Source organism: Martes martes (genome assembly GCF_963455335.1).
Source record: "Martes martes genome assembly, chromosome: 8".
NCBI lineage: Eukaryota > Metazoa > Chordata > Mammalia > Carnivora > Mustelidae > Martes > Martes martes.
Window position 1 is genome coordinate 128278004 of NC_137895.1, and position 17238 is coordinate 128295241.

A 17238-nucleotide genomic window follows, 5' to 3' on the forward strand; every position below is an offset into this window, starting at 1 on the left:
CTCTGTAGACAAAAAAAGGTTGTAGATTTAAGAGTCCACATCTTGTTTGGTAAATTTAGCATGAGAAATAGTGGTAAGAACTTCAAAGCTCTATTGTCCTGGCACAGGACCTTTGTAGTCTGAGCCAGTCATAGGTGCCACCCTCTTAAATCCCTTTCTTTCCTTTAGGGCCAACTCTGTGACATGGAACCCCCACAAGATGATGGGCGTCCCTTTGCAGTGCTCAGCTCTCCTGGTTAGAGAAGAGGTAACGTCTTTCCTGATTCATGGCCCAGTCCATCAGTGGAGTTTGGTAGAGTAAGTGTGTGTAGTGACAGAATCCAAACACAGGATGATTCACAGGCTAGAACAGTGAGCCATATCCAAAAAGGGGGAATTGTTCATGAGGATAATTATGAAGTCCTGTTCTTATTTCCATGTCTAGGATGGTTCTATTTTGAGTCACCAAGACAAGCATGTTTCATACATGGCTAAATTGTACTGTGTGTGTTTGTGCATGTGTCAGGCTTACTTTATTTAGCATAATGTTTGCAAGGTTCATTTATGTCATAGCACATACCCAAATTTCATTCCTTTTGTGGCTGAACAATATTCCATTGTGTGAATATACCACAGTTTGTTTATCCATTCATCCTTCAGTGGACATTTGGTTTAATTCTGCTTTTTGGCTGTTATGAATAGAGCTACTCTGAGTGTTTGTGGACGATTATTTGTTTGACTCTCTGTTTTCAAATGATAGACCTGTTTTCAATGGAGAAATGGAGCTGCTGAATCATATGGTAATTCTGTGTTTACCTTACAGAGGGACTGCCAAAGTGGCTGAGCCATTTTACTTTCCCACCAGCATGCATGAGAGTTCCAACTTACTCTACATCCTTGCCAACACTTCTAAGAAAATAGGGCTAAATTTAGCTCTTAAATTTAGGTCTTTGAACCCTTTTGAGTTAATGTTTGTGTATGGTGTGAGGTAGGAGTTTGCATGAGGATACTCCATTCTCCCACTACCATTTATTGAAGAGACAACTCTTTCTCCATTGAATGGTCTTGGCACCCTTGTTGAAAATCAATCAGCCATATAGATATATGGATTTAGCTACATTGTACTTGTGAAAAGGGCATAGAACGTGTTAGGTTGTACTCAGCAAGGTCAACCATGAGTCAAGAGAAACTTAGCATTCATAAAATATTAATGAGTTAAAAAAAGAGGAGTGTCAGGATGAGGAAGGTTGTAGTCTCCCACCATCCTCTGGATAAACCATGCCTTGAGTGGTTGCTTAGGTCAAGGGCAGATTGCTTATGGGATCCCATCAAGCTAGGGTTCCAGCAGTGGAAAACAACTGGTGAGCATGTGAGAGGGATGACTGAAATAACTAAGGATGTTTAACTTTAAAAAGAAAAAGAAACTTGAAGGTCTGGAGGATGACAGCCTTCACAGTTTAAATGACTTACAAGGGGAAGAGATTCATTTGTTCCTTGCAGCTTTGGGGAAATGGGTCAGTAGTACTGGGTTTGATTTCGTGGCCCAATCAGAATATGCCATGACTTTAGATCTGACTTCCAGTCAATCAAAGGAAAGCTCTTCTAAAAATTAAGCTTCCCCAAAGGCAATGAATGCTTTCCATTGGAATAAATTCACTGCCAGGAGAAGTGATTGGAGACTGGACAGCCAATTATTAGTAAGAGGATAGGAAAGATTCCTTCTTTGAGAAGGAGTAAAATAAGCTCTAAGATCCCTTCCAAATCCAAGAGTTATGATGCTCTGACAGCATGTTCCTTATTGAGATATAGGAAATAATGCTGCTGTACGGGACTGTATTAAGTATTCTGTGATAAGAGAGTTCAGGGTTTAAAAAAACTTGGGATATTTTAGATTAAAGAGTGAAAAGGAAGTTTTGTTACCTCAGGGCATATTAGAGCCTTTAATGTGCTGATATATATTGAAACTATCCTTGAAGAAGGGATTTATGATGTTGAGTTTCCTAAATTTATTTGACCCTGGGACTTTCTTTTATATCAACTATTTGACAGCACAGCAATTATTAGTGTACTTAAAATCATTGACCACATAACGGTCTATAACTTTTTGATGGGTTGGAATCAGAGTATTGTCTCATCAGGGCCCTTTATATGAAAAACATGACTTTCATTTATCCTTTTGTACAGTGAGAATGGTGCTGGTCGGCCGTTGGGAGGTCCTGTGTTTTGAGTTGCTTTTCCTATCCCAGGTCTGTTCTGTCCACCACTCCAGACCCTGGGGTGATCTCCCTTACGACTGGTGGCACCTTTTTGTGAGCGAGATGGCATGCCAGGCTTCTGTGACCACAAAATGAAACAGAAGCACCTATTGCAACATTCAATCTTATTCATCTTCGAGTGAATTTTCTCTTTCAAATCCATTGTCATTCTATGGCTCTAGTACAATTATTTAATTTCCCTCACTCTCAATGAATTCCACTGTAAATGAAGCCCAAACTATAGGGTCAAGCCCAGCTTCATTGCCTACCATCGGGTCTTTCAGGACTCCGTTAAATTGCAGTTGCAATACATTATGTTTTCATTGGGTACTTTTTTTTTTTTTTTTTGAAGAATTCTCACTTCTAACTTCAACTAGGTGATCATGGTTTAGTCTTCTCTTGTCATGAGTCACAAGGGAAAAAAAAACAACAAATGCCAAAGCTTTTGTAAAATCACAGTTGTACTGCAGATAATGAAAGAGTTGAAGGCTTCCTGTGGTTCATGACAAATGGAAACGTGGTGGGGTTTCTGGTGAGGAGACTGACAATGCTGTTTTAGTCAGAGCGCGTGATTCATTCACTGTTCTTTGGAATAGTTCAGTCACTTTGCCACCCATTTTCCATACTAAGCTTCTGGTGCTGGGACAAATTAATGCTCATTGGCAGTGAAACATCCCACTCTAACCACCCCAAGCAACGGAGTATAAAAATGCAGTAGTAACCACTCTTGAAAGGGGACTAAGGCATTTGAAAGATTGGGTACTTAAGACATCTCAGGATAACAATGTCTTTATTGTTTTAGATTTCAGCACATAACAATAAACTATCTCAAAAGCTATGACTTCCAAAGAGGACTCAAGCCCTAATAGCCAAATGATAAAGTCCTTGAACTAAGTACGGATGAAACACTACATGAATCTGATTATTAGTATTTTACGGAACCAAAGGGATTTTAAAGTATTTTAATTACAACAAAACCAAAACAGCAGGATGTTCCCTCAAAGAATGAACACTATACTCTGATCATGATTGTTACTTTTTTTTTTAAGATTTTATTTATTTATTTGACAGACAGAGATTACAAGTAGGTGGAGAGGCAGGCAGAGAGACAGGAGGAAGCAGGCTCCCCATGGAGCAGAGAGCCCGATGTGGGGCTCGATCCCACGACCCTGGGGTCACGACCTGAGCCGAAGGCAGAAGCTTTAAACCACTGAGCCACCCGGGTGCCCCTGATTATGATTGTTGCTAAAGAAACAAGCATTGTCTCAAATGGAGAGTTAAAGCATCTATGCCCTTGTTATTAACCTGTAGTTACATTTGACCCTGAGCCATTTATCCCACAGAACTGTCCTATCGCAACTGCTCATCCTGTCCGGATATTGGTCCCATTTTATTTTATTTTTCACCTGTTTAGAGAGAGAGAGACAGTGCACATGCACGCATGCACGAGCACACAAACAGTGGTGGGAGGGACAGAAAGGAGAATCTGAAGCAGGCTCCCTGCAGATCCTGCCGTGGGGCTCAATTTCACGACCCTGAGATCATGACCTGAGCTGAAATCAAGAGTCACTCAATCAGCTGAGCCAAGGTACCAATTGGCCCCATTTCAAACACTTGATTCTTCCTGCTTGCTTCCTCCAGGAAATTCGGTGTCCCTTTAAACAATTTTTTTCCTTAATCATTTTCATCACAATGTAAATCTAACAGAGTACTCGATCAAGTCAGGAGGTTTTCCTAAGTCTTCTCTTCTCTTCCAGGGATTGATGCAGAGTTGCAACCAGATGCATGCCTCCTACCTCTTCCAGCAAGACAAACACTACGACCTGTCCTACGACACTGGGGACAAGGCCCTACAGTGCGGACGCCACGTCGATGTTTTCAAATTATGGCTAATGTGGAGGGCAAAGGTAAGCACATGCCGACCGTCCGAGTGTCGACTAAAGACAGAAACTGTACCTGGTGACCCTTATTATGAGGTTAAAAATGGATTTCCAAACTGAAAATTACCCGAGGTTAAGCTTCTTTAATCCCATATCTAGATATCTGCCTTCTGCACGGGCAAGGACAGAAGCCAAATTGCTTCCCATGCTCACTCATCTAGAAACACAAAGCCAGGTTGCTTTCTACAACAGAACATCTGGATTCTTTTTTTTTTTTTTAATTTTATTTATTCATTTGACAGAGAGATCACAAGGAGGCAGAGAGGCAGGCAGAGAGAGAGGAAGAAGCAGGCTCCCCGCTGAGCAGAGAGCCCGATGCAGGGCTCGATCCCATGACCTTGGGATCATGACCTGAGCTGAAGGCAGAGGCTTTAACCCACTGAGCCACCCAGGCGCCCCAAACATCTGGATTCTTAAGAGGCATTTTGTTGTTGTTGTTGTGATGTTGCTGTTGTCGTCTCTCAACTCTGGGCTTTTACCCAGTGATGGATCCCTTGGGAGGTCGATGCCCTCTTTTTGTTTGGAGGACAGAACCCACCACGAGAGCTTCCTTTTGATATTTCAAGGGATATCGTCTATCATCTCTTTAAAAACAAAACAAAACAAAAAAACAAAACCTGGAACTACCCAGTGACCTCCTTTGGTGAGGTTTCTCTGTCTACCCCAGAATTTAACCAGAAACAGAAACTCTGTAGTCAGCCTTCAAAGAGGATACCTGCATGCCGAAATGTAAGCAGACTGGAAAGGTCAAAGAGTTTTCTTTCTCATTTGGACCAGATTCCTAATTTCGGTGTCACAAATCAGTGACTTCCCACCTGGTTTCATTTACCTCCCACAGGAGGCAAGGGCCAGAGCCAGCTGGACATGCCAGAGACACAGAGTTAGAAAACACAACCACTCAAAGACTCCACAAGGGAGACTTGACAAAGGAAACGAGAAAGGGCAAGGTTAGAGGGAGGCTGGTACACCCCGACGCACTCTGTGTTTGAGGGAGGGGCCACGGATTGGGCTGGATGCTTTCTCAGTAGCCCATACAAACGGAAGGGCCCTCCCATCCCAGAGGACACACAGATAACTTGGTCGGCACGCGTGTGACCTGCCAGGTTGAGGCCACAGATTGTGTCTGTGTAAGGAACCACGTCTACAGCAGAAAGTTCCCTATGTCTTGGTTTGTAAGACGTTTCAAAGTCAACGGAAAACCTTGAGCAGGGAGAGAGGCAGATAGCTAACAGGAAACAGAGGGGGTCTGGGAGTGAAATCATTCAGTTAGCAACTATCTTACGGAAGATTCTTTAGAGCTATTCGGGGGAAAAGGCAATTTAACTAGAAAGATGGTCTCGCTGAATGCAGAAAAGATTCTCAGAGGGTTTCTGGGGATGGCTGGGCTTGCATATTCTTGAGACGAGCCTCCGTAAGTCTTTGCCCTACCTGAATTTCCTCTAAGTGGTGCTAAGTATCGAGCAGCTGCCTGGAGTTGTTGAAGTGGGCAAGACGGTAGGCTCTCTCGAAAGATGAGAGCCTGACAAGGACATTTACTGGGTCCCCACCACCCAAGATGAGACTTAGAATGTCTCCTTTGGCAAAAATAAGTAAATCGGGAACAGGAATTATTGGCGTCCTCTCCAACTGTTTGCAAATGAGTCGTTTTTTCATGTCCTTGATTGGTGGGAATCAAAAGGGATGATCATGAACATGAGCTAGGTAGTTGAGGAAAGCGTGATCTCTAAATATTGCTCAGGATCATCCTTCTTGCCCCCCTTGCCTGCGGCGTTTCTATTAAGAGGATGATCATTAGCTGTATTTACCCAAAAGTGTTCCTCTCACGCTTCATCAGTTCCCGCTGCTCCTTTCCCAGCTGAAGCCTCCTCACCAGCATGGGGCAGTCGTTGGCTATAAGAGAAATAACGTGGAGGCCATCAGGTGTGAAGGAAACAACAGGAACGACTGAAGCCTGAAATAAGGGCCGAGGAGCTCAGCTCTAACGCGCCGAAATAAAGGCATCAGAAGAGGGAATAAAAAAAGAGAAAAAAGAAACTATCCCAGCAGCTGCATAATTTATCCATAAACTAGGGATGCATATTCCTTTAACGCCTCATGCCAAACCTTAAGCATCTAGACACTTCTATTTCTTTTTTGACTTAAAGCCGCGTGTTTTGCAAAACAAAGTGGTAATAATGATAAAAGCCCTAATCTCCGTCCTACAATCCAGAGGAGGGGGGAGGGTCATCACGCTCTTGTGAGAGCTCTCCGGTGCTGCCGGCCAGGGAAGAAGTCAGCCTGCCTGCAAAAGAACTGAGAAAGTGTTGACCATGACATTCTGTCTCGCATCCCCTCGGGCATGAGAAAATGATCTTGCAAAAACAATACTGAGGAGGAGGCAGCATTAAGCAGTAAACCCTCTATGATCGAGATGCCTGGAGACTGCGGTATTCAAGTGAATCCCCATTTCCACATTTTGTCCTTGGCAGTACAAACCACAGGAAAACTAGTAACCTGACTATAAATAATCCTTAATTTGTTAATGACTGATGGAGCTGAATGTACTGACCACAGCCATCCCATTAAGTCCAAGAGAACTTGATGAAAGCGAATGTATGAAAGAAAAAAAAAAACAGCTTCTTGATGTGAATGCTGGCAGGCTTTCCAGACAGTAATACCATATGTAAGCCTGTCATGAGCAAAGGTCCTGTGTCTGCCCTCAGCTCTGTTCTTAATCAGGAGATCTTTCATTTTGTCTGTATTTTATCAGAGAATGCTAAGTAAGCCTTGATGATTATTTTCCGGATTTTACAGATGACTTCAGTGGTTAAAACTCAGTGTAGATAGAAAAAAAAAAAAAAAAAAAGAACGAACAAATGAAAGAAAGAAAGAAAGAGGAGAGAGAGAGAGAGAGAGAAAGGAGAGAGAGAGAGAGAAAGAGGAAGAAAGAAAGGAAGGAAGGAAAGGAGGGAGGGAGAGAAGAAGCAGGGGAAGGATGCACCTTGAGAAGTTAAAGGATGGGGAGCCCATTCCTAGTTTGAAAGCCAAGCGTGATTTATTAAGAGGTCGCCTCGGAGATGGGTCTAGAACAGGATAGGTAGAATACATAGGATTTCAACCAGCAGAGCTACGTTATTAACACAATTAACCTGATGTCAATACAGATGGTTCCTCAGAGCGTACTGTGTAAAAACACTGCCCCAGCGATTAAAAGGAGACTCCCATCCATTCATCCACTCATTCAACAAATATACATTGAGCACCTAGTGTATGCCAGCCCTGCTGGTAGGAGGGAGACAGCAACGAACCAGAGAAACACCTTGTGGAGTGTGCATTTCGGCCAGGTCAATCTAAACCAATCCTAAGTGTTTGAACAAAGAGGAAGGAAATAAAGTCATCCTTCTCCTGCGGCTCCTTCAGTGTAACCTGGATGCTGGAGTCCAGACTTCCACTTAGAGGTGCCCCTCAGAGCCCTCAAGCTTCCTTCATAGCAACCCAGATCATGGCGAGACCATGCCTGATGGAGTGTTCCAGGGGCTGTTGTCATTCTCCGAGTAACAACTGTGTGGCATATGACAAGTACTCAGCAAGTATTTGATGAATGAGTACATTTTGGAGAATCTCCTAAAAGCCTTCAAAACCCTGAAAATAAAACATGGGTCTTATTCCCATAAATATCCAACATGAAGAGAGGCCAGGCTCCTAAGAGCACACGGGAGTTTCCTGTGCACTTCACCGTGTACCTCTTTAGCTTACAACTAAGGGGATGGCCAGGTTACTCCTGATCCTCTCAAGTGAAGTCCCAGACTAGCAAAGACTACAGGAACCGCCCCCCCCACCCCCAGCCTGTGATAATCCCCCTGCCTTTGCAATGCAGAGCATTGGTTTTATGTTACCATGTCCCCGTGTGGGAGGGATATCACGCAGGCACTACCCTTCCCATGTGACCGGTAAGATTAGCCAAGGCCACGGGGCTGGACAGGGTCAGAGTCCTACTGGTTCCAGCCATATCTTGGATCAGGTACATGCAAATTTAAAGCCAACCCTGGACTGGCCCAAAGGGTCCAGTTTGGAGAGCAATGAACTTCCCTCCTTCCTACCTAGGGTCCATCCCCAGCGTACCCAAACAGCAAAGTCAGTCCGAACCAACCCAAATCCTTGGCACCACAAAGTCATAGAGTACACGGTGTAGGTTCTGGCCCAAGTGTTCAGGCATCGATCAGGGTCCTTCCTTGGGGTCATCAGGAACCAGTCAGACTCTTTGACCAATCAACGAGGGCAGCAATCTCCATAGAAATGATTCCTGAACCCATCAGATTTTTTAAGGCTTCAGATGTTAGAGCACTGGCTATGCTGCCTCTCCCTTTTAGCTGAGAGGACGTGACCATCAGTAGGAGTGTGGGCCCATCTTACGGCCATTACAGCTGCTCCCTCCAGTTTCCATGTTGGATTAATCACTGGTTGATTAATCTGAGTGCTCCTGGGATGAGCATTAGCTGTTTGTCTAAGCTTTCCAGTAGCGCTCCCCAAATGCTGAAGGAGTTAGGAGGAAAGCCGTTTTGAAAAGTCATTCCCTGGAGTGTCCCAAGGTCCGTCAAACAGCTCCAGTCCACGGCTCTAGTGTTGTTTTCCCAAGTCCAGGTCCTGGGCTCCTAGAGCCGGGAATGGAAAGACCGCCCTGATCATGCTCCCCTGTTACGAACATATGAGTCATTTATCCCCAGAGGAGAAATCTAATGAGCTTTTTGCAGAATGACAGGCTAACAAAGCATCTGTGTGCCCCTTAAGCGTCATACATTCATTTGTTCAACAAATATTCATCGAGTACCTAGCCTACTTGTCCTATAATGGGGGTACGTTGGTGAACAAAAGTGGGATCCGGAAATGGTACCTTTTCCTGATGGGCAGGGGCTAAGCAGGCCTGCGGAGGGCCCTCTGATGATGCTGCTTCTCCGCAGGCAGAGAACAGCCCAGCCTCCTGTCATTAATGACTTCCATAATTACCCCTCGGAATGGCAGAGGCAAATTTTCCCCTCGAGTAATCAAAATAATTGCCTAGAGAATGGGGGCTCGGGAAGAAAAGGAATCCGCTGTAGGGAGCTGCGATGACATGAAAGGAACAAAAACACCTGAGGCGAGAGCATCAAGGGAGAAATAATCACCAGAAAAGCCTCGGAAGCACAGTCTTGGGCGAGGAAAGGGTGGGGCAGAGCTGAGGCAGAAGTGGCAGCGAAAGCCTCAGTCTCCAGAGAGATCAGTCCCACGGGGAGCCCACCCACCTTCCTCAGGCTGCCTGATAAGCTTTCTTCTTCTCTCACTCAGGGCACCACTGGGTTTGAAGCGCATATTGATAAGTGCTTGGAGTTGGCAGAGTATTTATACAATATCATAAAAAACCGAGAAGGATACGAAATGGTGTTTGACGGAAAGGTACGTATTCCGATCTCCACGGTCCCAGAAAGTTTAGTCCGTTCCAGTACTTATCACTGATTTTTTTGTTGTTGTTGTTGTTATGTCGATCAAGTACTGTCCAGGTAAGTGGGGCCATGACAAAGGAGAAGTCGGGCTGAGGGGTTGCTGTTTTAAGCTGGAGTAAAAAGCTCAACCTCAGAAAACAGTAACTCTGTATAGTGTAGTAAAAGTCAGGCGCTGCAAAATGATTATGGGTTTAAAATAGGAATTCTATTGGGAAGCTGCAGAATAGGTTTGAAATGCCCTTGGGATTTTCTAAATTGCCACGATGGGCCTAGTGTGAATCTTACTTTCTTCCTTGTAGCCTCAGCACACAAATGTCTGCTTCTGGTACGTGCCACCAAGTTTGCGTGTCCTGGAAGACAATGAAGAGAGAATGAGCCGCCTCTCAAAGGTAAGTGATACAGGCTCTTCTGGTCCAGACCTCTGGGCCTTTCACATGCATGGCGTCTCTCTGCCATGCATATGTCTCTAGGAGAAACCCAACCTTGACGTTGGTGCACAGGCGCACTCCCCTTCCTGGGCTCCTACAAAACAAAGCCATTCGGAGCTGGTATATCTAGAATTTTGACTACTCTGTTCGCTTCTTTTCTTCTTCTTTTTTTTTTTTTTAAGATTTTATTTATTTATTTGACAGAGATCACAGGTAGGCAGAAATGCAGGCAGAGAGAGAGGGGGAAGCAGACTCCCCACTGAGCAAAGACCCTGATGCGGGGCTCAATCCCAGGACCCTGAAATCAGGACTGGAGCTGAAGGCAGAGGCTCAACCCACTGAGCCACCCAGGTGCCCCAGCTTCTTTTCTTCTGAGAGCAAGTTTATGCTATCTTAAAATAAGCCATCAGGTGACAGCTTTACTTCCATTCACGATGCAGTAAGAGCCCTTGGTGAAGTTGGCTGACCTGCCCAGCAAAACCATTAGAAGCACAGAAGAGATTTCAAGAGCCAGCAGTGGTTAGAAATTGGAGCCACTGCTGACCCCCTTGAGATGCTAAGGTCAAGGCCACCCTGTGGAGTCTTTAGAGTTATGGTGAACCCCAGAAGGGACCGGGGCAGGAACAATACTAACAGCCACCGTGTAGCGCGCACACCATGTCCCAGGCTCAACTCTGATCTAGCATGAGATCACTCAACTATCATTAAGTGTTAGAAATGACTAAAGAAGATGATTTAGGTAACGTAAGCAAACTTGATTTAACACTTCATGAAGCAGGCAGCCTCCATTCCCAGGGACCCACAGAACTGCAGAATGGGGTGGAATGCAAGAAGCTTTTATAGGATTAAGAACAAGGAACGGGAAGAGAAAGATAGAAAACGAATAAGGAGGGGCACCTGGGTGAACTCAGTTGGTTACGTGTCCAACTCTTGATTTGGGCTCAGGTCAGGATTTCAGGGTCCTGAGATGGAGCTTCATGTTGCGCTCTGCACTGGGTGTGGGACAGGCTTGAGATTCTCGCTTTCCCTCTCCCCCTTCCCTTCCCTCCCAATTTGTGTGCATGCATGCACACGCTCATATAACCTCTCTCTCGCTCTCTAAAGAAGAAAGAAAAAAATGAGTGAGGAACAACAAAATAAGTACAGAGCTAGGATTGGCTTGGTCTTGGGGATTGGCTGACTGGATAGTTCATGTTGCTTGTCAAGCAGAGCATTTACAAGGATGTGAAAGTTAAGTGTCTGTTTCCTGATTTAATATCTGGACAGGAGCCGCCCCATCGTGGGCCTAAACACTTACTTCAATCTAAGAAACCTAGTGTGGGAAGCACTGCTGTCTCCCCATTTTCCTGATGGGGAAACTGAAGCACAGGGAAGGAAAAAAAATCACTTTCCCCAAATCACTGAGTCCAGAGCCAGAGGGCTTTAGCATCAGAGTCTTCTGTGGCCAGTAAGGTGCCCTTGATCTTTTTTCCTCTCCTGCTCTCATCATTTATACACGGGTGAATTCGATTTACGATGTACCCAAAGAGAATCTTGAAGGGAGGTAAATGTGGGGCCCCATCCCAGTGTTGAGGAATAGGAAACTAGGGATGATTGGGTCTATTTGGATCTCAGAGGCTGGGCTAGTTGGTTCATTGGTTTTCCATTATCACAAAGAAGGGGATTTCCTCCAGTCACTGCAGGGAGCAGGGAAGGCTCTCTCCCCCACTGCGAAGGAGCCTGGGCTGCCTCACTGACCTTTCCGAACACTTCATTTCCTTCTATGTCAAACAGCAGGATTTTGTGTGGTTTAAAACCTCCAGAAAGGCTTATAAATGTGAACACCTGCCAGGAGACAATCCACAATCAAACCCTCCTCAGGAGGAAACTGATACTTGGTTAAGGTATTTCAGTCAAGCTTCCAAATTAGAGTAATGGTTTGCAATCCTGGCCACACACTAGAGTCAGCCTGAAGTATTATCGAAGACACTGATGACCAGGTCTTAACCCTGAGAATTTAATCCAGTTGGTTTTGGACGGGCTTGGGAATGGTTCTAAAAGTTCTCCAGGTGATCCCAAGGTGCAGCCCAGCCTCAGAGCCACTGACCTAGAGGAATGCATGGAAGAAAGCTTCTAGAACGGGGATCTATTAGTGCATGTGTCTGGGTAGAAGGGGTCCTGGTCATGTCTGAAGTGTCAGTGAAGTTGGCTCATTTGCTCATTCCCTGAAATCAAGCCCAAGAGGTGGGAGGGCGGCAGGGTGAGGGACCCATTGAAGAAGATGATAGGGAGGCAACAAGGGGCCTGTTGTCATTTGAGAGGAAAGAATTAATATTTTTTTCCTGAGGTTTTACGATGTGGCTTCTCCATAGTATGTATCATCTTACCCATAACTAATTGTGTTTAACAAGTTAGTTAAAAATTAGATGTTTCCATTCTTACTGGCTCTACCTCTTTTATGAACCCACTGACCAGAGTCCATGGAATAATCTGGCCAATTGCAACTGTTGAATCAATTCATCATTGCTGGGCTGAGGGATGGGGCAAGATGGGAAAACAGAACAGAAAGCAGGTTTCCCATCAATTTCTGTGCAAAAATCAACTCTGAGTTCCCCCCATTTTAATACAGCTCTCTTCAGATGCCTCTCAGGTTTTAGCAAATCACATAAACTGCGATGGGAATGGAGATAATTTCTTGGGGAGAGCCATGAGAATATTAGTCAATTATTTTTATACAGTTGGTAATTTAAATTTGAAAGTCTGGGGATTGCAAAGTGAGTTCTCTTAATTTTTTCCTCTTCTGGGATTCCATTTTCAAGATAGAGAATTCAGCAAGTCAGAGTTGGAATTCACAGTAGAATCACATAAAATATCAGGGTTAACTTTTGTTTATTTATATCAGTAATTTTTCAGAGTCACCGAAAAGCTTCTTCTTAAGTACAAAGCCCTTAAAGTATAATGTCCAGGGACCAGTAAATCTTCACAGGCGCACGCACACACACACACACACGCACACACACACACACACACATGCACACAATCCCAGAGGGAAAACAGTGGAGGTAAAATAAAACAGATCATCTGCTTTATCCAGGATGGTATCAATAGCCACACGTAGCATCAATAAGTTATTGATTTAAATTTATTCCAATTTTTTAATTGAATTCAAGTCAATTTTGAAAATACTCAAAATTCAATTTTGAATGTTTAAATTCAACCAGAAATTCACTTCTTCGGTTACACTGGCCGCATTTCAAGGGCTGAACTTGTGATCCGTGGCTATTGTGGCAGATCGTGGAGCTACAGTACATCTCCCTCGCCACATGAAGCTCTCTTGGCCAGCACTGATGCAGACCCAGAATGGGAGGAAAGGTGGAGCTTCCCATGCGGCTTGTGGCTAAGGAGAATTAAGTTAAATTCTGGACCCTCCAAGGGGAATTACTTGGGGAATTACTTGGGGAATTCTCCTCCAAGGAGAATTACTCTTTGTGCCCTTTTGTCTTAGTACACGGCTTAGCACACAGTAAGGCACTCAAAAACGTTTGCTGAGCTAAAGTAACATATACACAATCCAGAACAGGGAGCAGGAATGACATTTAGGAAACCTACTAGCGGATCATAGGCCTTTCCCCAGAGCGCACGCTGACATGCGGACAGATATCTAGAGAACGGGAGGTTATTATGAAACACGCAGAGTCAACAACTTCATGAGGGAGGCTGGGAATCGCGGTGTAGTATTCCTTGCTGCCTGGTCAGGACTGTGAATGTGTGGGTGGCCCATCGTCACTGAGGCACAGTGGACACAGAAGGCCCGGGGCGCCATGAGACCACATGCCTTAGACACAGGCAGGACCAGGAGGTGGAGTCCATGCAGGCATTCACCAGACAAGAATCCTGGTTCTTCATCGTCACCTTCACCTTGCGTTTTATTCCATGGTATTTGATCATGACCTGTGTATCTCATCCCAGCATCTATGAGTCCTGTAATGGTTGATGGGCTTCCAAAAGGTCAACAGGGGACTGAAAAGTACATTGCTAAGGAACTAGATTGGCCTCATATTTAAGGTGATACTCTTCCAAAGTCTACATTGTAAAATATAATGAGGAATTTAATTGGTGAAATTTTAAAGTGTTAGGATTCCTATTTGTGGTTATTCTGCTTTTTCATTTTTCCAGAAATTTCATTCATGGTTCCAAGATTTTGAAACAAAAAGGTTTTGTGATACACAGCGAAAAAATACATTTCTGTGACTCCATGACTTTAACCTGAGATCTTTTGGGAGAAAAAAAAAAAAAGTGGATTCAAATTATGGGATAGTTCTCTGGTTATTGTTTTCTAAGGGACTGAAAAATCTAAGGACACAAGGGAGAAAATGACACCCTAAAAGTCATAAGGCAGCCCCAAGAGCTTCTGCTGAGGTCTTTAGTGAAATCTTCAACATGTAGCCTCTCTTTTCTGACTATCTTTATTCAACAAATCCAAGAATGAGATCAAAAGACAACATCTAGAAATAAGAGAAAATGCTATAGACTCATCAGAAGAGTCAGACTCTTATTTTCCTTCTGTACCTGCAATTAGTGATTATGCAATGAAGTAGGTGTTCCATGTTCCTGCTAATTTTAGTTCATCTACATTTTCTGGAAGCAGCCAAAAGTCATATGTATTTAGACAGCTGTGATTTCTCCAAGTCAGCTAGCTTCAGCAACTGGAGGGATTCTATCTGACTTTATACGAAAACCTATTTGGAATGATGACTGTTACTATTTAAATTTTTGACCTTTGATTTGATTTGATTTATCTGAAAAGTTTCAGATGATTGTCTTTTATAATAAATACCATTTCTATGTGGTTTTGCTTGGATTGCCCATGAAAATGAAATCAGAGTTTAATTCAGTGAGTAAAGCATTATCATACCTTGTTTTTAATCAGTTCTAAAGAACAAGCATGATTTATTACACAAATAAAAATTAAGGAACAGTTATGTGATTCTTCCTGAAATTCCTACAGACACATGGATTTGGAATTTCTTTTCTATGTATGTATTTACATTTCAGTTAAGGAATAGGACAAGGAAATAGTCTATAAACAGATGCTATGGGTAAGGATCATGTGTTTACCACTTAAAAGAGAAAAGATGCTACTGGACTAGGGGAGTCAGGAAAGGCTTCATCGTGGTTGTAGGTCTGTGGGGGAGTCTTGGGATATGTGTAGGATGTGACATGGGAGAGAAAGGGGACTCGGGGCCAAGACAACATGTGTGACACAGTAGGACTGAGAACAAGTGTGAAGGGAGAAAAATATACGTGGCACATTCAAGGGATTTTGACTGTACGTCTTGTCAGAGTTGAAGATTGATTTTAGTGAGCACTGGAAGATGAGTTCCCAGAGTTGGGGGACAAAATACCTTTGCGCTGAGCTCAAGAGTTTGAACTTCATCTCCTACACAGTCATCAGAGAACTACTGACGCTGTAATCATTCCGGCATACATGGGGTAAAATCTCGCCTGTGATCCTCGTCTGTAATGTTAAGTCTTTGTGGGCTCTGCTTTTGGCCTCAGCTGATTTCCATCATGATTAAGGAATGTATTTCCAAAAAATCTTACAAACTGAGATAATGCAAAAGGAGAATGAAAAGAAACTGGAAGGCTTTAGGGTCTCAAGAAAGAGAAGTGCTTTAAGGCCTCAAAAGTCTGCTTATTTTCAGACATCACTGGAGATTGAGGCTTATCTCTTGGTAACCATTCTCTGAGCTATGTTCTATTTCCAGTGTTTTTACATCTACTGAGGAAAAAAACAAAAAGGCCTCCCCGAAAATGTTGTATTGCTAAACCATTTAGCCTTGGAACCAACACCCAATTCTTCCCATTCACCCAAATCCATAACTACAAGTTGTTAAATAAAAAAACTCAACTGAGTATGTTTTAAAGATCTAATTGGCGTTAGGCAGCATCCCATCTAGGAAGCTCCAAGGGGCTATAGAAAGGGAGAGGCTTTTAAAGGCAGGACAAGGAAGTCACAAACAGAAACAAACAGAAAAGATAATTATTTTGGGTGAGCTCATTTTTCTTTGGGGAAAAGGGTCTTATGAGGTGATTACCTCATGTTTCTTTGGAGGATGGGGAGGGGCCATGGGACTAAGTACCATATTGGTGCTGACCAGAGGATTCCTCACTGACCAGTTAAGAGTATATTCCTGGGGGAAGTTGAAAGTGCAGTTGGGTTAGGTATAAAGCCCAGGGTTGGTGATGTGGCCTAGCGTGACTCCATTGGGGTCTGCAGTTTTCTTTTTCACAAGGTCAAGGATGAGGGGGCAAGCACCTGAGAGCCTATCATTTATCATTCATCTTATGACCTTCAAGAATTTGGATATATTAAATTGTCCTAGTGCTCTGATACAGAAAAAAAACAAAAAACAAAACCTTGGGGACAGTTCCTTTAATGGAAACAAATATGAGCCTGGTTGTTTAGTTAAAAACTAAAAATGCTACTTGATATTGGGTTCTTTTGCTAGAGAAAGAGTCCCCAGGGATCACCATGTGGCTCTGGTCTCTCCCACAGGTGGCCCCAGTGATTAAAGCCAGAATGATGGAGTATGGGACCACCATGGTCAGCTACCAGCCCTTGGGAGACAAGGTCAATTTCTTCCGCATGGTCATCTCAAACCCCGCAGCAACTCACCAAGACATTGACTTCCTGATTGAAGAAATAGAACGCCTTGGACAAGATTTATAATAACATAGCTCACTAAGCTGTTTCAATTCTCTAGGTAGACAATTAAGTTGTCACAAACTGTGTGAATGTATTTGTAGTTTGTTCCAAAGTAAATCTATTTCTATATTGTGGTGTCAAAGTAGAGTACAGTTTAAAAATCCAAAAGACATTGCTCCTTTTAAAAATCCTTTCCTAAGTTTAGAATACCTCTCTAAAAATTAGTGACAAAAGGCTGTGTTCTAATCAATAATGAAAAGCTTAAAATTGTTATAACTACTTCCCTTACTTTTAATATAGTAGGCAAATCAAGCTTTATTTTCTCTTCAGAGTAGTAGGATTGAATAGTGCCAAATTGCCCCTGAATCCTAAAAGGTTCTTTGGGGTGCAGTCCAAAGGAAAAAGTACATATAAAATGTATGTTGACAATAAAAACTCTTGCCTTTTTCATAGTATTAGAAAAAAATTTCTAATTTACCTATAGCAACATTT

At 43.4% G+C, this 17238-nt stretch overlaps 1 protein-coding gene across 1 annotated transcript in view; it reads left to right on the top strand.

Moving 5' to 3' along the window:
* GAD2 (glutamate decarboxylase 2) overlaps window positions 1-16770 on the top strand; it is a gene marked incomplete at both ends in the record, with an annotated part of 72428 nt that extends 55658 nt beyond the window's left edge. The window contains 5 exons of the mRNA XM_080812135.1: window positions 169-247; window positions 3992-4141; window positions 9476-9583; window positions 9930-10019; window positions 16597-16770. Coding sequence (XP_080668261.1) covers window positions 169-247; window positions 3992-4141; window positions 9476-9583; window positions 9930-10019; window positions 16597-16770 — 601 coding nt within the window. The remainder of the gene's footprint in view (window positions 1-168; window positions 248-3991; window positions 4142-9475; window positions 9584-9929; window positions 10020-16596) is intronic.
* Between the last annotated feature and the right edge of the window lie 468 nt (window positions 16771-17238).